The sequence below is a fragment of the Corvus cornix genome, chromosome 6, assembly GCF_000738735.6.
Source record: "Corvus cornix cornix isolate S_Up_H32 chromosome 6, ASM73873v5, whole genome shotgun sequence".
NCBI lineage: Eukaryota > Metazoa > Chordata > Aves > Passeriformes > Corvidae > Corvus > Corvus cornix.
In genome coordinates this window covers 29,669,288-29,694,231 of record NC_046336.1, presented here as the reverse complement: position 1 = coordinate 29,694,231, position 24,944 = coordinate 29,669,288, and the positions used below count along the sequence as shown (strand labels likewise).

The window sequence follows — 24,944 nt, the reverse complement described above, 5'->3', positions numbered from 1 at the left end:
TATTTTTTAGATCTTGTATGTATTTCTGGTTTTAATCATTCCAGTAGCCAGAAGGCATCTGGCTACATTTGTAAGCATTTAATCAACTTTTTTTGCTAATTGTTTATACTATAATTTGTTGTTAGCATCTGGTTTTACTTGAGGTGTCTAAATATCTCTCTGGGCTTCTGTCTGTCAGTCTCTTCAGGAGCTATTTCTGCTTTAATCCTTTCCTGAAAACTGATGAACAATATTTAAATGATCTGCATTTTTAACACAGAGTTAGACTGTAGATACTGGAAGGTGTTTAAGGACTTTCCTTAACATAGCCACAGAGCTCTACTTTTGTTTTTATTCCCAGTTTATTTTAATCTCTGTCCTGTGCAGTATTGAGTCATGCTAAAAATATCTTCATTAGATTGTCATTGATCTACAGCAGGGCATTCAGGCATGCTGTGTCTGAGTCCTGTGATAACTTCGCTTTAATTAAGTTAGTAAGTATATTGGAAAATTAAAACCCCAGTAATTTTTAAATTTTGTTTTCATGTGTTCCTTTTCTAGGATTCTCAGATAGTTGCATTGATTTATCTAGTTACTTTTATGTAGATTTTCCTGTTAATTTTAAACTGGCTTTGTTATCCTTTGGAAATTTTTTTAAGATTCCAGACTCTGTACTTAATACATATTTTGAGACTGATTGAAGCACATTTTTGCAGAACTACCATTTAAGAACTTTGGAGGAATTTTAAAATCAAACTGTTATATAATACCACAGCTAATCTGTGTAACAGCATTTTAATGGAATATTGGGTTGGAAGAAAAATTGATTTGGCATCTCTGCTTGGTAGTTTAAAACCAACCAGACACACTGGCTAGCCATGCTCCTTCATTTTGTTTTCTAGCCTTGTAAACATTTTCACATTCCATCTGTGATGTCTAGTCCATGCATGAATAAAATATGAAGTAATTTAATACCACATAATATGGCAAGAGGGTTGCTGTTTATTCTCAGACTTGAAACTTTTTAAGATCACGTGCTGAAAGCTCTTGGGGTTTTGCTATTCATTTGGGGCGCTGCCTATGAGGCCATGGTATATGAAAATGCCACATTCTCTGTAGTGTGGAGAAAAAAAAGTACTGTTTTTGTACTTTTATTTATGTCATGACTGTATCCTCCCCAAGGATGCTGAGGAGGAACAAGGAGTTAGCTCTCGGTTCTCTTCTTGTGTTTGGAGGGGTACAGAGCCCATGGCCATCCCAGGGATCAGCCTCATGAGAGCTTGCATCCAGCAAGCAGCTGGGGCTGGATCACAGAGAGGGAGCTGGAAGCCTCTGGAGTGCTTTACCTCAAGACTAGTAACCTCTCAGGATGCAGGTTACAAGCCAGGTGAAGGGATAAAGGCTGTCCCTTATAGCTTTGTGTCCTTGTCAGTTCGAAGCCCTGTGCCGATGCAGCAGGTTGGTGTCACGAGGCTTCACGTGTGGTCAATCCTCTGTGTGTGTGCTCAAAGCCGTGTTGTTTGCTCTGCATCTGGCAGGTTGCAGAGCTCTGCTTGTGCCACAACGCACTTGTGCCAGGATGCAAAGTGTCTGGGCCCATGTTTCCATCCCAGGTAGGATAACTCCAATACGTATTCTCATGTGCTAGGCTGTGCTGCCGCATTTCCAGCAGCACTCAGTGTCTGGAAACATCAGTGTGACACACTAGTGGCAAAAATCACTCTTGCACCTCATCTGTGTTGTCCCTAACTCCTCCCTCCACACATAAATAAAGATTACAACTGTGCCTTAGCCATTACAGTTATTAGTACACAGTCCTTACCAAAATTTTATCTAAATGGGTAACCTTGAGTTCTAACAAGGACTTTTGCTTCTTGGTGTACATCAGTTTAAATAACGAAAGAATACAGGTAAAATCAGTGTTTGAATAGTAGTTACAAAACATGATTTTTCTTAATCAGAACATAATACCTCTGACAGTGAAAATTGGACACCAAAATAGCTTGAATCTGTTATTTTAAACAGCCTGACAGCTAATATATATTCTATATTTATGTGTGAATGAGATGTGAATATTAAAAAAGGTATTAAAACAAATAGTTGGATTTCTTTATCTGTAGTGCTTTCTTCTCAGGAAAAAGGACACCATTACTCCAGATGATGACCTGTGTTTTGTCAGTTAAATTGCCGTAGGTTCCTTGCTGAGATAATTATTAGGCAAGCCTTCCTGAACAGGTTTGTGACTTGCCTTTTCCCTTTTCTCCCTCCTTGATTACAATTCCCTGGCAGAGACCAGATTGCTCAGCAGACTGCTAGACATTAGAAAACCAAATTCAGATATATCAAGCTATGATCCCACGTATGAAAATGACAGACTGTAGTAAACATGCATGAGTTGGTTTTAGTTTTTCAAATACCCATTTTTCCCAGCTTGCATTCATATCCAGGCATTTGTTCAGTATGTTGCCATAGAATATTTAAGGAAATTGTTTCAATAATAACTTTCCATGAGGATAGTATTTTCAAAAAACTTCTCTCTGTTTTCCATTTCACGTCAAAAAGAATTTCTAGGTGTAGATGACCATATTTGGAAATTCCTGCTTGGCTCTTGGTTTCATTTTAGTCTATGATCTGTAAAACTTCTTGGACAATTAAAAGTGTGCGATACATGCAGGATATAATGGGAATTACGGTTTTGTAGCAAACAGTCTCTGGAGTTGTCTTACAAGTGAGTTTTATTGTGTGCTGGAGCCATCTGTGTGACTTGCTGTTAGTAATATTGTTTGGGCAGCCCTAAATCAAATCCTGAATGGGCAGGATTGCAGAAGGCAGGTTTATACTGGTATCCTTCAGGTTAAACCCACTGATGCCCATGCTTTTTTTCCTCCTGGCATAAAAAGTATTAGCAAGAGGTAAGTTTGTGCTAGCTGTCCTTGTTTCACCAAGATCTATCTTCTGCAAACAGGCTTGTGTTTACAGAAACCAAAGTGAAAATAGCATGTGAACAGCATAAAGCCACTGCAGTCAAAATAGTTGTGTATTTGCATAACCGAGCAGTATTTAAAGGACTGGCTGGCTTACTTTGGGACAGTTTACTACACACTTTTCCTTAAGAGTTTGTTGTCTCCAGGGATCTCTCAAGAAGTGGAAGTAAAAGGCTCTGGTTCTAAATAGCACTGTTTTCACACAGAAGTAGAAAACAAGTTTAACTGTCTTGTTCCAGTTTTCGATAAATGGACATTGACATGGACTACGAAAGACCCAACGTTGAAACCATCAAGTGTGTGGTGGTTGGAGATAATGCAGTGGGGAAGACTCGTCTGATCTGTGCGAGAGCCTGCAACACAACCTTGACTCAGTATCAGCTGCTGGCAACGCACGTCCCGACCGTCTGGGCCATTGATCAGTACCGTGTCTGCCAGGAGGTAAGGACTGCAGGTGTGCACAGCGTGCAGCACATGCTGCAAGGTGCTGCTATTGTTTATTGGCAAGCCTTACCCTGCCAGGATGCAGCAATGAGCTCACGAGTATCTTATGAGTGATCTCTACTGCAACCATGGTCTGAAACACCTCTGGTTCTAAAGTAGTTTCTTTATCAAACCTATTTTTAGCGAGATAAATATTCTGCCTGTTTTATAAGATGCATCATTTGGTAGAAAACTATATGGGATAAACTCTTGACCTAATATGCTTTGGACCTTTTGATGGGGTCAAATTTTGATGAATTAGAAAAGTAATTGTCTGATGGAGGGAAAGACAATGTTTTGTGTGTTCTGTTCTAGGTCCTTGAACGCTCAAGAGATGTTGTGGATGAAGTGAGTGTTTCCCTCAGGCTGTGGGATACATTTGGGGACCACCACAAAGACAGGCGCTTTGCTTATGGAAGGTAAATTGATCCAAGCAAAATTTTAAGAAATACTTGTGTTCAAATTTTAGGGCAGAAATAAATTGCAAATCTGAATTTTGAAAAGCAAGGACTTAAAAACAATCACGGGTATTCATGTTCCTGCCCACTGCAAAGAGGATTATCTGCTGTAAGGATTAAAAAGATATAAATATTTAAAAAGCAGCATAGTTTTACTATACTACATTTCCTTCAACAGCCTGCTAAGCTCTGTCAACAACTGTTGTCCTATTTTGAATTTTAAAGAACATTCTCCAAAATGAGATCGTAGTGTTACAAAATTGAACATCAGCATTCTCTGTCTGTATAAGCAGTGTATGATATAATTGCTTAACAAGTAACAAACAAGGAGAGACGTTGGGAGCTATCACTCTTACTCAATGAAATATTTATTTTATTAAAACCTGTGATGTTGAATGGGCAGCTAATCTCTTGAGAGCAGAGCCAGATTCATGAAAGATGAGGCTCTTCTGTATTTCCTTAATTAAAGCTGAAGTTTTTCTTCTATAAATACAAAATGTCTATTAGTGAATCGAATTAACCCTGGAAATTCTAAAAAATACATATATAATAAATACATATTTAAATCAACATGATCTACATTTTTCCAGCATGTATTATATATATGTGTGTGTGTGTGTGTGTGTATAGATATATATATTTATATATATATATATATATGTATGTGAAAGTTTAGCATAGTTTCAACAAGGACTGAAGCCAGTGATAGTCTTTCTGATTTGTTTAATTAGATCTGACCTTGTGGCAGTACAGACAGCAGAACAGCTGTATTAGGCAAATACTGAGCTGAAGGTGGGTTTTGGACCTATATTTTCATAACTCATATTTGAGAGGTCTCAGTCCTCACCCATTTTTCACCTTGTCAAACTTTTTCATAACCTTTTCATATCTGCTTCAGTTGCTGCAGTTGGCCAGACTTTCATAGGCAGACACATTTTTTTTTTCCAGCTAGGAATGCCCTTTGTAGAGTGTCAGCCCCAGCTTTCTATTCCATTTGGTCAAAATGTACTGTCTTGCTGTTTTTCTCCTCTCTGTGCTGCCTGATGATACAAGTGACTTTGAAGGAGGATGGTCTTTTCTATTCTCTACCCCTTAGAAATTCTGTAGAGGGTTCTGCTGGTTGAATCCACCCATTAAATTTTCAGGCTGTAGAACTCTGTATGTTTGTACAAACCCTCCTTTGTGTATAGCACTGTGTTAGTTGAGTTTTCACAGAGTCATGAATTACCTGGAATTTTCTGTCAGGAGCCAAAGTGGCAACACATCTGGGCTGCACGACCTGTACTGTTTGTAAGTAAGCTTTGTGAGAGAAGTTACTGACTTTAAGGTAATATTTACCTTAATATTTAGTGCTACTGGGATATGTCCATAGATACTGTTTTACCTTTTGGCAGCATGTGGAGCTTGCATTGATAAATTTGGACGTAACTTCATGTTTCCACTCACTGCTCCACTTTGATGTGGCTTCCCGATATTCTGCAACAGATACTGTGACACTGAGAAGATTACTGGAGATTAGGAGAACAGAATCAGGCATGTTCTGAACCCTGATCCCACATTTACTGCCAGGATGGGAGAGGGAGGAAACGACATACTTAGATTCTAATCCTGCAAACGCCAAGGAGGACATGAATAAGTTGAGATCTTGAGGATTAAGCATATGAACACAGTGATTCATTTGTGATGTTAGCAGAACTGAACTTGTGTAGAACAAGGTTTGCTATATCCTAATTAACTTTAAAAGGCTGTTCTGGAAGCCTGCTCTCCTGTTAGTGGCTTTTCTGCAAGTCTATTAATGAAGAAAGTAACTGGAAACTCTAAAGGAATACTTTTTAAATAGAATTTCAGTTTTAAAATGTTGTGATTGTAAGCACTGCTTAGGTACTTGGTTGTTTTGAAAATGCTAATGTTGCATTTAAAGCAGACTGTTTAGTGTTTTATCTCGGTTGTTTGAAAATGCTGATGTTGCATTTAAAGCAGACTGTTTAGTATTTTATCTGGGTTGGCTTTTTAAAAAGAGTTTTTCAATGCTGAATGTTCATATTTATAGGAATTTATTTTAAATCACCTCTGTACATTGAGCTACAGTCTAGTCAGCTGTGTCAAATCTTGCAGTACAGTGAAAGGCCTATTTTATGCCAAACTTCTCAAAGTTACACCTGCAAGTGCCCTGTGTTTTGGTTGTCTGAAGGATTCATATAATAATATAATCCTTTGGTTCTGTTAAAAAAATTCTGTGCATCTGCACCTTACGCAGGGGAAGGCTTACTCCAGCAAACATTCAGCCAAGACCTCTAATTGTCCTAAACCTGGTGTAACAAGAACCAGCAAGTCATTAACTCACCTGCTGCTCGTTGGGAAAGTTTGCTCCATACAGTTTTAGAAAATGTTACATAAATAAATTATGCTATAGATGACAGGGTGAACAGTTAATAGGACTTGCAGCACAGATAAATCTTTCCCAACTCTTTATTTTTCACAGATAGAAACCTGAAAGGGGAATGAGAAAATGAATCTTTTTTCCATTATTTTTGTGTGACAGAATGAGAGAAACATTTAAATGCCACTGGGGATGGAATAGTTAATGTTTCTACTGCCATCCCTTAATGGGAGTACGGAGAGTGAGATCAGCTTGCATTCTGCTCTGTGGTGTTTAGTTTAATAATCACACTCCTCTGGGAGCTTTGGGAAACAGCTCCTGACAGCTTAAGGGAGTGAGGGGGATGCGGCTGCAGAGACTTGTGGAAATATTTGCTGCAGTTTTACAGGATGACATTTTTCCCCCCCCTTAGACTAAAGTGTGTGCTTTAGTTTTGGGAATATTCTGTTCAGTTCAGCTTAGGCAGTATGTGATGCCAATCAGCCATTTATTGATAATCTCCCATAGGGTTTCATTTGGTGCACAATCATGCCAAAATGCTGTAAAATGATAATGTCTTGGTTATGATTTAGTGTATTGATTTCCAGATCCCAGGCACCTCTTTGTTTAATAACAATCTAATCTCGGTGCTATTGTATTCTCTAAGCCTGCAGATAAGGTGTGAACTTCATTTAAAGCCCAAGTTGTTATTCTGTAGCAGTTTCTCTGGAGGCAAGTGTAAAGACAAGAAAACATCTTAATTTACATTTCAACTTGTCAGGATCCACTATCTTCCATCCTCCTGTCCAATCTGGTTTTGAATGAGAGTGTCGACATACCATCATGTTCAAACTAATTCTAGAAGCTGGCTTGCACTTTTTTTCTCGCTTTTTGCTTCCTTTTCTTTAGCCTCCCTCTCCTCCCCCCCCCCCAGGTAAGCATGTTTGGCTAATTTGATAAATAGCCTCTGTATCCTGGGTTCTTTTAACATGCAGCCCTAGTATGTGTAAGAATGAGCGCAAACCTGCAAAGAGTTAATTCAGTCCCAATCAAATATTTATTCTTGATACCATGAATGGGGGTTGTCAGCTAATCCAGCCAGGATGATTTATTTACTTGTAACCTAAATATGAGCTGTAGACCAAACAAAATCTGTTCATACAGCATGGACAGAAAACAGCTTTTTCCTCATGACTTACAAATGTGAATGAGTTTTGCTGTGAGACTGCTGACAGAGCCTCTTAAAATATGTTTAGAGTATTTCCTCTGTTGCGCATGGATTTTGTAAGCCTTGTGGGTATTGTATGTACACAGAGGAACACATGCATTCGCCTTCTTCTCTGTGATCACAATTGCTTTCACCAGTTACTTCAGTGTAATTGAATCCCTAAAAATATACTTTCTGAATGTTGCTGAAAGGAGTCCATGAAAACAGGGCTTTATCACTGATATTTGAAGACTTCCACCAAACTCTTTCTGATTATTTTTTCCTCAAGGGACGATGATGATGATATTTCTGCAAGAACAAAACCAAGGTAGCTTTGATGTAAAATGGTATTTGCATTTGTCAGATTCAATGAGATGAGGGTGAGGTTCGTGACTTCACAGAGTTACTTGATCTACCTTTACTTTGATCAGTGCCCTCTGTCATGGAGCAGCTGGTGCTTAAACTGAGACTGGGCCAGCAGCTCCTCTCCTTTCTTCAGAGACGGTCTGAGGTTTCAGAAGTGCCTTGTGAATGAAAGCTTACACATTTCCTGTGCCTCGCAAGCCATTACTGCCCTGGCTTGGAAGGGATCCTCAGAGGTATCTCTTTAGAGCAGAGGTACTTAACAGACACAGGACAGTGATTTGCTTTGTTAGCAAAGGGTCAGCTGATAGGGAATCCAGTTATTTTCAGATGTCTCTCACCTTGGCTGCTTCCTTTTGCTGTGTTTTCTGCCACAAAAAAAGTGATAGGCAGTATCTTCAAATCATCTTCAGCCACCCAAATTTGTGAGCCTCCCCTTCTACTTTACAGTGGTTTATAAGCTATTCAGGTTCTTCATTGTATGACCATGAAGAACTGTAAAAACCAATTTTTATAAGACATATATATATATTTGTCATGATTTTTCTCTTTTGATTTTGACTCAGGCTCAAGAAAGACTGGAACAAGCAGAGGGGTTCACAGAGACAGCTTTCTCAAGTAACTTTATTCTGATGTGCTGTGTGTATGCCCTGTTTTTTTACCTACATGAACATTTGAGGCTTTTTCATTCAGCTGATGGGGAAGTAAATGCTTTATACACTTAAGCCACTGAAATTAATGCAGATCTATTTTTTCCCTCTGCATCCCAACGTGGTTCCATACTGGGAGTAGAAAGAGGTTGCTATGGAATTTCTGTTAGGAGTCCTCCCTTCTTTAGAAAGGTGTGTGCCAAATGGCTGTCGGTGGGCTGAGGCTCGGCTCGATGTATATGCAATTTATCTATAGTAGAAGGACACCTCCAATGCTTAAAGCCTTCCTTAAGGAGTCAAAAAGTACATGGCAGTTGTTATTTGTGGTCTTACATCATTTCACATTTTGCCTTGCTTTCCTCAGTAAGGGGCTGGGTGGAAAGAGGCCATTTGGGCTCTGTACTGAAAACCTGAGAGGCAACATCAAAACCTTTTGGAAATTATAAGCCTGGGAAGCTACTTTCTGTCAAAATCTTGACCTTAGTGAATTATTTTTTTGTGAATAGGTACTAGGTGGATTTCTTGTGCTGTTTTCCACTCCAAGGGTCTCAGGATCTCAGTCTCAAACATGTCAGACTATGGAAAACAGTCTGCACAACCAGTTACCACTGTTTTAAACTGAGTTCTCAATAACTTTGCAACATCAACTTGCCAGTTAACATGTCTTGATAGTTTAATTTAACTTTAAAAAGAGAAGGAGGCTGGTTTTGGTGATAGCCCAAAGAAAGCAAAAAATATAAAAGTCCATATTTTCTCCGCAGAGAAACAGATGCATCTCTTAATGTTCAGTATCTGTGCCTTCTCTGACTTCAGAAGCCACTCCCATACTGGATGCAAACCAAACCCTATAATTCTTTCAGCTTCTCTGGATTTTTCCCTCCTTGGCTTCAGCAGTACTTTTAAGGAATTATGCTTTTAATGAATTTTCGCATCTAACTTTGGACCTTCCTTCTAATTTTTTTCTCCTGTTCCATCCTTACATCCCTCTGCTACCTGGAAATACTTTTTTTGCTTCTAAACATGCTGCTTCAGCTGATGCTTTAACTAAATCTCTTCTTACCTTTTTTAAACTCAGTGTGTTTTTCTGATTGACCATTGGTTCCTGGGGTATTTTTAGATGATGGTGCCAGGAGTGAAAAAATTGTTGATTTCTTCTTTCATTTATTCTTTTATAGTGTCTTTGGTGAAAGTTAGTTGGTTCTCTGTAAAGAGTTAGCACGCAGTTCTCATCTGTAAGCTGCCTCCTTAAAATAACCGAAAATAAGATTGGAATGCCCACCTTTCCTTGTGTTTCTGGTTTCTCCATTGTTTTGTGAATTTATCTCTCATTATTTTGTTTTCTGACTGTAGTCTGGAGACAGCAGTCAGCTGATATGTTACAAGTCCCTTTGTATGATACTGCATATTTTGCTGTTTGCCCTGAGTTGATCAGACGTGTTCCAGCTGGCCCTGTACCTTCTCTTGCTCCAGCATTTTCTTTCATCCTTCTCCATTGATCTCAGGCTTTATGTCCTACTTATATAAACCCTGATGAGGCATGTGATACCCAGAATATTTCAGTATTACAGCCTCAATTAACTGTCCAGGATTCTATTTGTCATAGAATTCTTATTCCTGGGGTACCTTGCAGGCAGCCTGTTTCAACTGCAAGGTCCTATTTAGCACTAAGCTGGAATTCTTCATATGTAAATGTTGAATCAGACTTATGTGTGAATTTACTTCATATAGTCACCAACAAAATAAACCAAATTCCAAGACTGTGTAAGCAGTCCTTTAAATCAGTTTTTTGTTTGGTTTTCTCTTGTTACATAGTTCCACATAACTTTGCCATTCTTTTTAGCATTATTGCTGGTCAGCCATTTGTACTACAAGAGTAGCTCTTACAAGCTTCTGCAAAATCAGCTATTTTAATCATTTTTTGTGATATCAAAACATTTTTTGTCATCCTCTGTAAAAGCACCAGTATTTTCCCATGAGTACTTCAAAGGACATAGAAGAGATTTTAAAATGGTTAACTTTTAAGAATGATGTATAATTTGCAAGGAATATACGGGAAAATTCTTTCCACTTTTGAAGCACAGTCTTGATATAGGCAATTTTCTTAAAGGTAGCTTTTTCTTCTTTTTGTTGTTGTTGTTGCCAACTGAAAATAACATTACAGAAATAGACCTGCATGCTACTCACAGAATACATCTGAATGTATTCCAGGGCATTTTGACAGTTTCCCACATTACACCAGTACTTAGGAAGCTTCACTGCTGTAGGTGAAGTATAGAACTAATTGATTCTCCTGCTCACATCCAGGGCACTGCATGGTCTTGCCCTGCCTTACCTGGATATCTTCAGTTCTTCACCTGCCAGGCACCCCCTGCATTTTAGTTTTCCTAGCCTCTCCTCTGTTTGGAGTGTGTGTACATAAATCCTGTGTTCTGAGGTAATTTTATGTTCACCAGTCACTTAATGAATTTTTTCTCATTTCCTGTGATGGCTGCAACTGCGTTTACTAAAATCTGAGTCCACTTACACCCATGTCAGCCTTGCTTATCTGCACAATTTTTTTTTCAGTTTGTTGAGATGCTTGCATGAAAAATGTTGTCTAACTGATTTAATCTCTCTTCAAAATGTACTTGGGCTGACATGGAAATGTAGCAGGGTTTTGCTCAGCCATAAATGAGGTTCTCAAATTAATTCTTAGGTGGCCCTCTAATTCCCGAACCTACTGTGTTTGGGAACTTGGGAGCTGGTATTTGCACTCAGGCTGCTGCACCACACAATCTTTCCTTTCAGGGGGTTGAAGGACTGTGCAAGAAGACAGCAGAGACAGCTCTTGTCAAATTGTCTTTGTCAGTGCTGTACCACCTGCTTTTTGGCAGTGGCTTGGATGCTCACTGTACATCTGATCCAGTTCGTAACTCACACACTGGGAGCTCACAGGGTGGCAGCACACCATGTGCTCAATCCTGCTAGAGATTCGGCTGTCTAGAGGGTTTCTTTTCATTCTCTGACTCTAAAAAGGGGTAGTAGCTTCCATCAAAAGTTCTTCTTAGCCAAGTTTGGGAAAATATCCCTGAATGCCTTGGTAGTACCTGCATTAGGTAGATGTGCTGCTTCTCCAGATAAAGGTAAGGTTCTTTCTTTGCACACAGGAATCTCCTATAGAAAGAAGGCCATAGCTTGACACTGAATTGTGCCATAAATCAAATCCCTCCTGATGGGAGAGAATTTTCTAAAAGTACTTGCAAGGAGTTTCAAAGATAAACTGAGACTTTTCCTGGAGTTTCAATGCTGCTGGATAGTTGTTTATTAAGTCTTATCAGAGGAACAGAGCCACTAGCGTGACCCAGGTACAGCATAGAGCACAGAAAGCAGGAGAGAAGTCTAATTATCAAGATTTACACCTTTTAAAGATAATTTAACCAATAGTTACTAAAAACGTATATTATTTTCACTTTCCTACCAATTATTCCGTAACACGGGCAGGAACTGTGGAATTCTCTATCCAGTTATCCCAAACTACTTTTACTGCAGAACATGGAGTAGTAGAAGAAGAAGTTTTAGAGAACAACAACAATCCTCCATTTTGATATTTTTTACTCTTATCTATTTACTATAAAGAGAAGCCCAAAACCTCTAAATTTTTCACCCTGTGACAATCTTACATAGTAGTCTATCACCTAATTCACACCACTGTATTTTCTAGTTCTTGTCTGATCATTGGTAATTTTTTCCAAGGTTGGAGGTTAAAACAGTGTTGTTCAGGGGGGTAAGAACCCTTAAAAACAGGCAGAGAAATAATCTCGGCCCTCTGGGTTCCTACAATAGCTATGTTTAGACCACCTTGGGTTGACTTCAGATGTGTATAATTGGCATTAAAAATGCAAAATTCTGTGACTCCGAGGGGAGTATTTTAAGTACTCTTACACTGTTCTTATTCATAATGTGAGACTCCAGTGCAGGTGTCTGGTCAGCCAGGAGGTGACAAACATGGCAGTGGTGGTTGGTTTGCCTACAGCTGAAAGGACCTGCTTCCCTTTCCCCTGCCAAGTCCCACACATCTGCATTGTGTTCTTCCGTTTGGAGCCTCAGGGAGCAAAAGGAAACCTGTTTTCTTCCACTGGTGATGCAGTGTTTCACTGGTGATTGATCACATGCTAGAGGAAGTCACCCAGAAATTAGGGGGTTTTGGTGATGCTTAAGTAGGTTCAGAAGTTCAAATAAGAATAGATGGTTTGCAATTTTTTTCTGATAAACCTATGAAAACGTAGAATGTAAGAATAAACCAGCTGTGCATTTCCAGCATGTACTACAGAATCTACAAGACAACGTGTTGGATATCCAAGCTCCCATTTCTGTTTGCTGAGTTATTTACAATGCTTGCTTTCTTGTGATGTTTCAGTATCAAATAACAGTATTCCAATATATGTATTTTTATACATTTGTTGTATTTAACAAAGGTGGATGCACACAGTGCCTTATCTATTTTCCATCTCCATTGGATGGTGCTCCAGGAGGAATGTGATGGAGAAGTTCTAAAGCATTTGCTGGAGAGGGACCTTTTGCAAGAACATGTAGTGACAAGGCAAGGGGGAATGGCTTTAAACTGAAAGAGGTTTAAAATAGATATTAAGTGTTTTACTCTGGGTGTGGTGATGCCCCAGCACAGGTTGCACAGAGAAACTGTGGCTGCCCATTCATGGAGGTGTTCAAGGCCAGGCTGGAGGGGGTTCTGAGCAACCTGGTCTTGTGAAAAACCATGGCAGGGGGGTGGAAAGTGTTGGTCTTTAAGGTCTATTCCAACCCAAACTGTTTTTTGATTCTGTAAAGCACTTCTTGGTGTTCAAGTTTATAAAAATGTTTCTTGAATTGTTCCTGAACTTTACTGGGAAATGGCTATGAAATTTTGGTTTTAGATTAAGTGCAGGTTGTTTTTATAAATATATTGCTGCAGAGAGAAAGGACGAATTGGGTTTACTTCTGTTTTCTTCTTTCTTGTTCTCCAGGTAACCAACACAAAAAGTAACTGCACAAAAATGACAATAAATTAGATCTATTTTTAAAATCGTAGCCTTTTACATTCCCTGAGAATACTAAAATAACATTGGTAAATTTTTAATGTTTAGGAAATATTAATGCATTATTTTAACCTGACAGGTTCTGGTTTTTATGAACAAATGTCAAACCAAACTTTATACTGCAGTGTTAGCAAGTTGTAAATGTGCCATTAACATTAACAGGAATTGCAGGTACTTTAATTAAAGTTTCCAAAGGACACGTTTCCCCAAATGCTCACAGTTCTATGTAGATGGTCAATCTGCTTCATACATTTCTGTCTGCAGTTTGTACTGAGTGCACATTGTGCTTATGACTTGAATGAAAACTTAATTTATTATGATAGAATGGCTGTATTTTATGAGCCAGCAGAACCAGCTGTGGTGCTGGTTCAGTGTGTGAGCTCTGCCACTACCCAGGGATTTCTCATCCATCCTGTTTATGGCACAGAACCATTCATACCTCTCTATCCAGTGCAGAGCTCTCAGGAATCTTTGTTTTATGGGGAAGTCCAGGTTTTAACACAGGATAAAGAATATGCAAATCACATTTTTTACTTCTTTTTTTTCTGTTTTTCCCTTCATGTGGAAGGCAGTAAGATGAGAGTGTCCTGTTAGTGCAGTGCAGTGAGTTTTGGGAAAAGAACCCAGCTTTGCCCAGCTCCATTTTACGGTTGCCCAGCAAAGGGGAGGAGTTGCTCAAGAACCATGGTGGCAAAAACGTGATACTCCCTTGGCAAGGGCTGTAACACATGCAGGGCTGTGCTGGGCCAGCCTGCTGGGTGCTCTGGGCCTGCCCTGCCCAGGGACACAGCTCACCCCTGGCTCCCCCAGGAGCCCAGACTGAGCCCAGACTGTGCCCAGCCCAGCATCGGGCACCTGGGGGAACTGGTGCGTCCTGCCTGTGAAGGCCTGCTGGAGTTGTTTCCTTTTGGTTTTCTGGGAGATGTGGTGTGTGTCTTGTGGCTTGTAAAGTCAGGAGGGTTGGATACTCGTGACTGCAGTGACTGGGCTTAGGTATTAATTTCTGAAGGACGCTGGGCAGGCTGTCTCTAAGATGCTTAGTTGTAGTTAGGAGCCAACACTTGCCACTCCAGCAGTCACGATGGCCTTGAATTAAACGATAATTGACCATATTAGAATATATGTAACACAGACTTTTTTGTGTCTTAGCTGTGCGCTGATTTCTCTTCCTGGGAGCTAAGCAAATGTCTGCTGGGGTTTAGGTTTTACTCTTACCTGACCTTGAATGGAGCAAGTTTGAGTTTAAAGCATGTTTGCCTCAGCTATGCAGCAGACCATTGTGTTGGCTGCTTAGCCCTTCACTATTTACTAGGTACCTTTCCAGTTTGAAAAGGCCTTGTTCCTACGTATGACAGATGTGTTGCAGTCTATGTAAGATAGAAATTTGGAGCAGGAGCATTTATTTGTCTTGCATTAAATTGATGCTCACAGCAGTCCCTGTATTGTGTGCAGCTATCTTTAGAAATAGCTGGATATATCTATGCCTTCAGTGAAATGTAGAAAGCAGCACTACTGAGGAGGTATTTCATTATTTAAAAGGTGAATGTTAAGATTCACTGCTGCTGCTGCTCTGTACATGACACAAACTGCAGATACAACACATTGGTGCTAAATTAAAGAATAATAGAACTGAGATAGAGATGGTGTTGCTGAGCTCATCCTGCTGACAATTCTGTAGCAGTAAGTTGCCTCCTCAGAATGTCCCTTCTCCTCAATTTTTCTCAAGAGTTTCAATTCAACTTTTTTTTCTTATTTTCTTTTTTTTTCCCTATAAGAGACCCAAGAGCTTGAGAACCGCTTGTTTATAAATAATGAAATTGCCCCTAGTTAGGTATGCCCTGAGACAAGTATTCAATCATTTCTCTGCCGTTGGGTGCCAGCTCTGACAGGAGTTAGGCAGTGGTTCAGTGGATGAGCTGAACCTCATACTAGAATTACAAAGCAAGTTTATTTAGTGAAGTAGTTCCTGTTTTCTTAGAAACCTTTAAAAGCCTTCAAATATTGTCATGCTTACTCTAATTTAAGCCACTGTCCTATTCTGCACTTTACTGACCTATTTTCACTGTAATGTTTATTTTTGCTGATATTGTAGAAGTGGTCATTCTGCAGTAGTTTGCCCTTCTAACAGGTTATTTATTAAAGACATTAGAGAATTGCTGTGCAAAGCACATTGCAAAGGCGACCACCTCAGTACTTCAAACAGTGCAGTAAAGGTATTTCTCCAAGACAAGTTCAGGAGTGATCTGTGTCTGCCTGTGTGGCTGTTCTGAAGTTTTGCACAGCTCCTCCCTAATTCCTAAGCACCAATGACATTTGAACTGCAATTTAGGTGTCCAGTCAGCAGAATTACGTCTGGAGCAATGGCAGCCTGTGAGTAACTGTTGTGTAAAAGTAGAGAATGGAAAGCCTGACCTCTCCTCTTACTGCTCTGCTCACACGTGCAGGGATCATCTCCTCATGGAGGGGCAGTGCTTCCTAGGTATGTGGCTTTGTGCTCCCATGCTTTTGTGGTGAAATATGTAGCTTCTCTCAGACCTCTGCACGAACAACATGTATTCTGACATTGGGTGTCAGCACATTTGTCAAAGAGCAGAGCGGGGTGGTGATGGAAATAGGTGAAACTGCAGTGACAATCATTTGTGGGGTTTTCATTGGGTATTTTCTTGTTGCCTTCCTAGATCCGATGTTGTTGTTCTGTGCTTTTCAATTGCTAATCCTAATTCCCTGAATCATGTGAAAACAATGTGGTATCAAGAAATCAAGCACTTCTGTCCTCGCACACCTGTCATTCTGGTGGGCTGCCAGCTGGATCTCCGCTATGCAGATCTCGAGGCTGTTAACAGAGCCAGACGGCCTTTGGCAAGGTAAAGTTTAAACAAAAATAAGAATTAAAAAAAAATCTTGGTAATCAGGTACAACACTTTCAAAAGAGAAATTGGAGAGCCTAGTTTCCTTTTCTTTTGTACAGTGAAAATATATGTGCTTTCTTCTTTTTCTAATTCTCTTGTCTGAGTTGGTTAGTTCTTTAACACAACCAGTTATTAAGTTTCCCACAATATTTTTGCACTGGACATTTAAGTGTGCTTGGGTGCCAGAACACTACAGTAAGATAGAGATGGTAATGATTATTGAAAGTTTTCTTATGTAACTTTCTCTGTCTGAATATATGTATCGTGTCCTGTCTTGTCACTATTGTCACTGTTCTAAACTGACAGATTCTACTTGAATTTTCTTAATTCTAATTTTTTTTTAATTTGTAAGTGTAGTCCTGGATCACAGCAGAAAATAAAATGGTTGCAAATTAAACTTTTTTTTAAAGTTCTGAGATTAAAAGAGAGTTTGGGGGTCATTCTAGAGAAGCTTTGTTTTTCCCAGATACAAAATACAACCATTCACATATTTGGCCACGACAGTCCCGTAATAACTGGCTTGTTTCTAATTTATTCCTTTGATGGGAATTTGAATGAGATCAGATTCATGGAAATAATATCCATGATTGTGTAATTGATGACTGTATTGTAACAAATTTCCATAAAGAGATTGAATTAATATTTTGTGGGCCCTTAGAAAACTTTGCATTGCATTGCAGTCAAACTCTTGACTTAGCAATATGATTTTCATAGGTTTATTTATATAGTAAACATTTCTTCATTGTGAGGGTGGGGCGGGCTTTTTGGTTGACTCTTTAAAAGGAAATGGTCTTTTTTCAAAACTCTTCTTCTGCCCTAATCCTCCTCCCTGATTTCACCATTAGTAAGTTTGAGTCAGAACTCTGCGTGTCTAGCACACTTGTGCCACCTGAACTGGTTATTTATTAGCTGGCACTCACAAGCTGTTGTCTGGGGCGTGTTCTGTCTGTGCCAGCTCATGTCTGCCCAATATGGTGTGCTCACAGAACACACTCTTGGGTCGTGTCTTCTGGGGAGGTGATTTTTTTGCTGGGAACATGGATCCTAGCCCAGACTTTTTACTGGTTTGTTTACCCTGCATCATGTACTGGAGCTGTTCTGGAAATACATGCGTTCCCACATAATGCTTCTACAGCCAAAACAAGCCTATCTCTTACAGTGTGTGTTCAGTTACTCTTTTGTTTTAGACTACTGTGATTTTCTTTAAAAAGTATGACCTTAAGAAATATTTCCATTTCATATTTAGCTGTATTTCTGGTATTTTTATGTAATGAGAGTTTCCATTTGTGTTTAAATGATGGATACAAAGAAAGGTTCTGACAGAATATCTGAGTAGTAAGGGGTGGTAGGAGGTTTTTTAGATAATGAGAGTTCTCAAGTATCCTATCAAATTTTTTTACTCTAAATTTCACTTTAATAAAGAGGCAGCTCCATTTTGCATAAATGATTTCTACCTATGTTTAGTAACATTGCAAAGACACCACCAAACTTAAATGAAATTACAAGTATGTGCTATTCTAAAACTCTTTGGAGTCATGATTGTAGATTTCCAAAGGACTTTGTGCGCTTAATTTTATATTTTGTTTCATTTAAATGATAGTTATGTCGGATTTAGTGCTGAATATTTGGTAAAATTCAATGCTTTCTGGAGTAACTTTGTGATGATCATTGTGTGTGACAAGGTTTATTTTTTGTTTAACCCTAGGCCAATAAAAAGGGGAGACATTTTGCCACCAGAGAGAGGCAGAGAGGTTGCCAAGGAACTCGGGATACCATACTATGAAACCAGTGTGTTTGACCAGTTTGGGATTAAAGATGTGTTTGACAATGCAATCAGAGCTGCCCTGATCTCCAGAAGACACCTGCAGTTCTGGAAATCTCATTTGAAGAAGGTCCAAAAACCTTTGCTTCAGGCTCCATTTCTACCTCCAAAAGCCCCTCCTCCGGTTATCAAAATTCCCGAGTGTCCTGTGCCGAGCATGAATGAAGCTGGATATTTATTGGACAGCCCGCTGTGTGCAGATGTCATGTTTGTTCTCCAGGAGCAGGACTGCATTTTTGCTCACAAGATTTACCTAGCTACCTCCTCTTCAAAGTTTTATGACCTTTTCTTAATGGAATGTGAGGAAAGTCCCAACTTGGATGAAACACAGTGTAATAAAGAAAATACAAATAAGGATGTTCTGACAAGTCACCTTGAGACAAACAGTGACAGTGATGAGGCATCCTTGAAATCTCCTGATGTTAAATTTCCCCCAGAAAGTAGTGACTCTTTAAACACTCTAGAACCTGAATCTGGTGAAACAAACTCTGCAGCAAGATCTCTGGCATCCTGGGGTAAGGGGTTTGTTAGTGTGAATAAGGAAATGCAAGTGAATCCTGTCTCAAAGCGGACGTGTCCTGTAACTGTGGTAAAAATGGATTCGTCTGTGCAGGCCGGACCTTTTAAAACTGTTTTGCAGTTTTTATACACAGGCCAACTGGATGAAAATGAAAAAGACCTCACCAGACTGGCTCAGATTGCTGAAATCTTGGAAGTATTTGACTTGCGAATGATGGTGGAGAATATTATGAATAAAGAAGCCTTCATGAATCAAGAGATTACTAAAGCATTTCATGTCAGAAAAGCTAATCGGATAAAAGAGTGCCTTTGCAAAGGGACATTTTCTGGTGAGTAAATACATGCTTAAGCAGGAAGAGCACTACTTTCTTTCTCTTCCATGTTACTGTCACTTCATAGCCTTCAAAAACTGTGACAGCTTACATTGTTCTGAGAGGAGGGATGACCCCGAAATTGTAATGTTACTCAGGCCAACTGTTCCAGCCTGTAGTTTCATTTCTCAAAATCTACTCACAGCTTTTAAATAAGCAACGCAATTCTCAAAAATGTTGAACATCCAGTATCCCCCTTTACAAGTGAGGTTTTTCATTTAGCTGTTTAAAAGACAAGAGTTATTTTTGGGGTGAGGATCATGGGAAATGAAGGAGGTCCTTGGTTAACAGCATGCAAGTGAAGCACATTCATGAGACAAGGTTACTCCTGAAGCACAGACTTGCAGCACTCCTGTGCCTTTGTTCCCTTGGCAGATGTGACATTTAAATTGGACGATGGAAGCATCAAGGCCCACAAGCCACTGCTGATCTGCAGCTGTGAGTGGATGTCTGCTATGTTTGGAGGATCATTTATTGAAAGCTCCAAGAGTGAGGTATTTGTCTAGTTTTGTCTGTTTTGTTTACAATGTCTGATGGATTTAGGGTGATGGAACATCATCTATTTGAAAGGTTGCAACAATCTCTAGAATCAGGGATTTACTCTTCCTTGCAAACCTGGGATGCTCTTCTTCTTAAGGCATTAAATGAGGTTGCCCAAGAAGATAACATACTTTCTCCAAGGCACAAGTCTTCCTCCAGCATGGGAGTGTGTGTTTAAACCCAAAGTCCTCTAAAATATTAAATATGGGGGAGAGAAATTAAGTGTGAATTTCTTTAAAATAATTTTTTAAGTTTTGTAAATATATATTTATACAATCAGAAGCACTACAAAGAATACTTGGGGCAGGGGCATTGATAAAGGAACTAAAGATAAAAAAGGGTTGAAGAACATAGAGTGTTAAACCAGAAAAGGGAGCTGTTTTCACAGCAGAAACTGAGCTAACTTTAGGAGAAATTCTACTAACTTCAGTAGCAATTCAGCACAGATTCTGTAGTGCATTATCTTGTCCTTGGAGTAAAGCAGGTATGCAATACAGTTTAAAAGATCTCAATACTTTGAATAAGATTTTGCAGAATAAGCCTTGTATTTTTATGTGCCTTCATGGTCTGTTTTTCAAATTCCAAACCCTGTGCTAATATTTTTTCTTGTGCTTTATCCATACCCAGGCTTTTTTTTGTTTTGGTTTTCTTGTTGCTTTCTATATTCATATGCTCATATGAAGTGTTCACATTTTTTTTGTATTTAATATTCTGATAGATATTTTTCTACTTAGATTTTTCTGGCTTCTTCTAATACAGCTATAAACATAATTCCTTTCCCAGAGGCATACTCAACAAGTGGTTCATTAAAAATACATAGTTTGATTCTAGTGAGCAGCATTTGGCAATGAAGAATGTGCATTTATTTTCTACTGGCCTATTTTTAATGATTAGCTTAACAGTCTTCGCTCATCTTTCCAATTCTTTCCAATTTAAAATATTTAGCTTCCATTTTGTAGAGTTTAAAGCATTCAGTAATGCTTTTGGAAGTTTTAAAATATAGGTAGATATGAATTGAATGGTTTGCAAAGAATAAAACCATCTACTTTTACATATTACCTTTTCTGTATTTGGGGCAAATTTTATAAACTCACTCATTAAATTTACAGTTCTCTGCATTAACAAAAATATATCAATAATGGATGAGTTTCACAGCTAGCTGCTCTCACTTGGAGAACTGAGCTGCTTCCCAGAGTGGCTGATGTGCATGAAAGGTTCATGCTTTAGCATGAGAAATTAGGCAGTTCTTGTCCTAGTCTTGGTAGCTTAATTCCATGCTCGTTGCACTCATTACATGTGTGTGGCAAAAAGGGCTTACGTTTCTTTTTCCTCATTTCTTCGGTTTTCGGTTCCTTCCCAGCCTTGTTTACCTGGATAATTTGGTTATTTACCAAAAGACTGAGGAGGGTGGTTTTATTGTTATCCTTTGTTTTCAGTTATTCTCAGAATCCACAGAGTTTTCTTTGCCAGGAGCAGATAGATTGCATTCCTCAAGGAGTCTACCAAGGGAGGTTTGGCGTGGGAAGTGCTCAGTGACTTTTATGTGTAGCTGTCCATTTGCAGGCTAGAGAGCATTGAACAGATTCCCTGTTTGATGTGGATCCAATTCCAGCTTGGATATAACCTGGCAAAGGATCTGACTCTGGAGCAATGCTTACCTGTTGGTTCTGTTTTGGAAAATGTTTTCCCTGCATTTCTGAAATACCTTGAAGAGAAAAAGAGACAGTCCAGCAAAGTGAGAGAAGTGAAATATAGCTGCTGTATGAAAGTCCCTTAACAATTAGAAACTCTTTTCTTAAATATCTTTTCCAGGTAGTTCTTCCCAACATAAACAAGACGTCCATGCAAGCAGTTTTAGATTACTTGTATACCAAGCAACTGTCCTCCAGTCAGGAACTGGACACACTTGAGTTAATTGCATTGGCAAATAGGTTTTGCCTTCCTCACCTGATTGCTCTAGCAGGTAAGAATTTGTGGCCTTGTCTGATGCAGTGTCTTCTGCAACAGCTGAAATGTGCTTTAATGGTTTTCGGAACACGTAAGATTTTCTCAAGTGTCAGAGAAAATAAATTTTTTTTTTCTGAGAGGGCTATTTTAATGCAAATTGATATTTTTACACAGAGAAATGTATTTGCCTTTCTCCTGCCTTTTTTAGTTTTGTGCTAAACCAGCTCAGACCACTGAAGTTTTCTGTGCTTTAAAAACAGAAAGAGTAAACCTTCTCTTTAGCATTGAGGATAATGTCTGTGGATTGTAATATCCATTTTGGTGTTGTTAATTTACCTGAAAACAGGAAGGACTACAAGTTTTCCATTAAGTAATGAAGTGCTCCACTTTACATTTCTGTTCAAAGAAAGTAACTGAGCCAATTCAAAACTGGTCTAGATTATCATGTTTTTAGAAATGCTGCCTAGATCCATTTTCACTACATGGGAATTGGATATTTTGGTATATACTTGGGGATTCAACCCTCATTTCAGAAAGAAAAGCTTTTCAATCCCATATTTAGAGAAAAATTACAGGTTAGAATACCAGTAAAGTTTTAAAATTAAATCCATACACATCCCAGACCTCTGGGGTTGTTTGGGTTTTGTTGTTGTGTTTAATTTGTTTCTCTCTATTTCAGTAATTTAGCATTGTTCTGATCACATGACCAAGGCCAAAACTCAGGGACAGGTGAAATAAAGCTACACCTACCTACAGGACTGCATTTAGGCAAGATTTAATCACATACCAAACCCTGGCTCTCCTTCAGTTGTGCATCAGGACTGTGTCTCTTGTCTTTACTGGTTTGGACAGACCAAATCTTCATTGCCTGATTTTATGTGCACATTTTAGCTGAAGTTTTGAGTATTTTTTAACGTAATAGCAGTGTAAACATCCTTACAGTATTAAGAATATTTCATTCCATTTAATTTTTGGTGAAATAATTTTGAGTCCAAAGGCTACTGTCAACAGCTGAACCCAGTAGAATCAAACCAACTGACAATGTTTCCCCAAAAACACTCAGACTTTTATTATGGGAAATGGTTCTAGGAAAGGGTTGGGGAGAATTTTGAACTTAGGTGATTGTTGGGGGTGCTGGTCAGCCTTCATCTGAATCTCTAGGAACAAGTGATCTGAAAACCTAAACAGGGCCTGAAGTGACCTTTTCTCTGTCAATGCTGTGTATATACTCATTAACAAATCCACAGTTCAGTGGCAAGTGCACTGTTGCTTAAAAACTTCGTATGACCCAAAGGAGACAGCTGATCCGTATTTCTAATTTATACTGAATATTGTACCCATGCCAGAGAGAGACTAGTGGCTGCTGACCCTTGTCCTTCTCTAAGTGGTTATGAACCACATCTTCAGCCACAGCTCTAAGGGTCAGAATTTGACTTCCCCCAAATGTGAGGTTGCTAAGGATATCTGTGTGAATGTGACCCCCTCCCAGGAGGAGGGAGAACATGCTGCCTTGGTTCTTTGTTACCTGTAGATGCTGTGACCTTGCAGTGTGACTGTTTCCCCTGTGAGTGATGAGTTTTCTCCCCTCACAGAACAGCATGCAGTGCAAGAGCTGACCAAGGCCTCCATGAGTGGCATTGCTATAGATGGAGAAGTCCTCTCCTATTTGGAACTGGCACAGGTCAGTGTACACAGCCTTCTGAAGATATTCTGGTCAGCTGCAGGACTTGCTTTTAGCTCCTTACTGGTGCTGAGCATTGCTTCTAAGTGGCTCAATGTCTGCAGTTCTGAGAAAGACTGATGATAAAACTTAGTTTCATCTTCTATTTTAAAGAAGGTTTTTCCATTAGTTCAAAGGTAAAATATCCCTTTAAGTAACCTCAGAGGAGTTGTCTTTCGAATATATATTTTAGTTTGTCTTGATTGTGGAACTTCCAAGCTCCATGTTCTCATGACCATGGTTCAGTAACATGAAAAGCAATGTAATGAAGCTGTTCAGCTTTGTATGATTGATTGATTGATTCTTGCATTTCTTTCAATTCAGTTCTTGGAATGTCTTTGCAGTACAGGTCTAAATATAACATTTTTTGAATACTTAACTGGCTACTCAAAGTCAATTGTCTGATAATTCAGAGTATGTGCAAATCCTCTTTATGTCCAAATGCATCTCAGTATTTCTTGAGTCCCGTAAGTAATTAAAAGAGAGAGCCCCCAGCTCACAGTTAAACTGCACACCTCTGTTTTCCAAAATGCAGAAGACTCCCAGATACAGTAGAACAAGCTAAAAATTTTATTATTCTTGATTTCACACTAACAATGAGTCAGCTGCAGCTTGGCTTGAAGTAGCACTAAAGCACTGCACAAGCTGGCCACCGTGCAAGATTTCCTGCAGCTGTTTAAAAAGGCCTCTCTGCAATACCTGTACTCCTGCTTCAAAACCAGAACTGAACCCCTCCCAAGAGAAAGCAGCTCGCTTCACTTCATTTTGATTGTAAGAAGGGCAATTTTCCTTTTTTTCCTTCTCCTGGTTAAAGACAGAAGCAATATGTCTAGCTACTGTTAGAATATCCCATGTGGCCAGTACCTACCCCACTATGATGTGTTTATAACCCGAGATCAGAGCAGGCAGTCAGAATGAACGCTTGGGAGAGTACGGCCAGGTACCATCTGCTGGGACCATTCTAGCTTTAGCTGTTAATAGGGGCTACAAAATGAATGATAACCCCAGGAAATGGAATAAGCTCTTTGTTTTTCTTCACAGTTTCACAATGCTAACCAGCTGGCAGCTTGGTGCTTACACTACATCTGCACCAATTACAACAGTGTTTGCTCCAAATTCCGCAAGGAAATCAAAGCTAAATCTTCAGGTATGGGAAACTTCCCCCCCTCCGTTTTCATCAGGTTTTCCCTTCTTTCTCCCCACCCAGCTGATTAAACATAAGGACAAAGATGAACTCACGTAGCTAAGCCAGGAGACTGAACCTCTGTGCTATCTTGAACAGCATTCATAAATTCTTATCTGCAAAGAAAGGTCATAATCATTAGCCTGATTGCTGGGCAAGCATCATGTTCTTTACCTAATTCAGTGATGCTAAAAGGAACAGAGCTCTTTTCAGGCTCTGCAATGAAAAATACACTCTGTAAAGGCCTTGCGTTTTTATAGTTTTTGGTGGATTAATGCCTCTTGTGTGTAACCACTTCCAAAGTCTTTTCACACTTAAGGCATTTGAGGAAACTGGGTGAATCCTTGATAAGCAAACCAGCATAGAGAGTGGATAAAT

General features: G+C 39.2%; 1 protein-coding gene across 4 annotated transcripts in view; it reads left to right on the top strand.

The window, feature by feature from the left end:
• RHOBTB1 (Rho related BTB domain containing 1) overlaps positions 1-24,944 on the top strand; it is a 52,836-nt gene that overhangs the window by 25,506 nt on the left and 2,386 nt on the right. For all 4 annotated transcript variants that reach the window (XM_039554177.1, XM_010400782.4, XM_019286608.3 and 1 more), the window contains 8 exons: positions 3,203-3,404; positions 3,762-3,865; positions 16,234-16,419; positions 18,170-19,134; positions 19,552-19,670; positions 21,529-21,679; positions 23,256-23,344; positions 24,425-24,530. In XM_039554177.1, coding sequence (XP_039410111.1) covers positions 3,213-3,404; positions 3,762-3,865; positions 16,234-16,419; positions 18,170-19,134; positions 19,552-19,670; positions 21,529-21,679; positions 23,256-23,344; positions 24,425-24,530 — 1,912 coding nt within the window. In that variant the 5' untranslated portion in view covers positions 3,203-3,212. The remainder of the gene's footprint in view (positions 1-3,202; positions 3,405-3,761; positions 3,866-16,233; positions 16,420-18,169; positions 19,135-19,551; positions 19,671-21,528; positions 21,680-23,255; positions 23,345-24,424; positions 24,531-24,944) is intronic.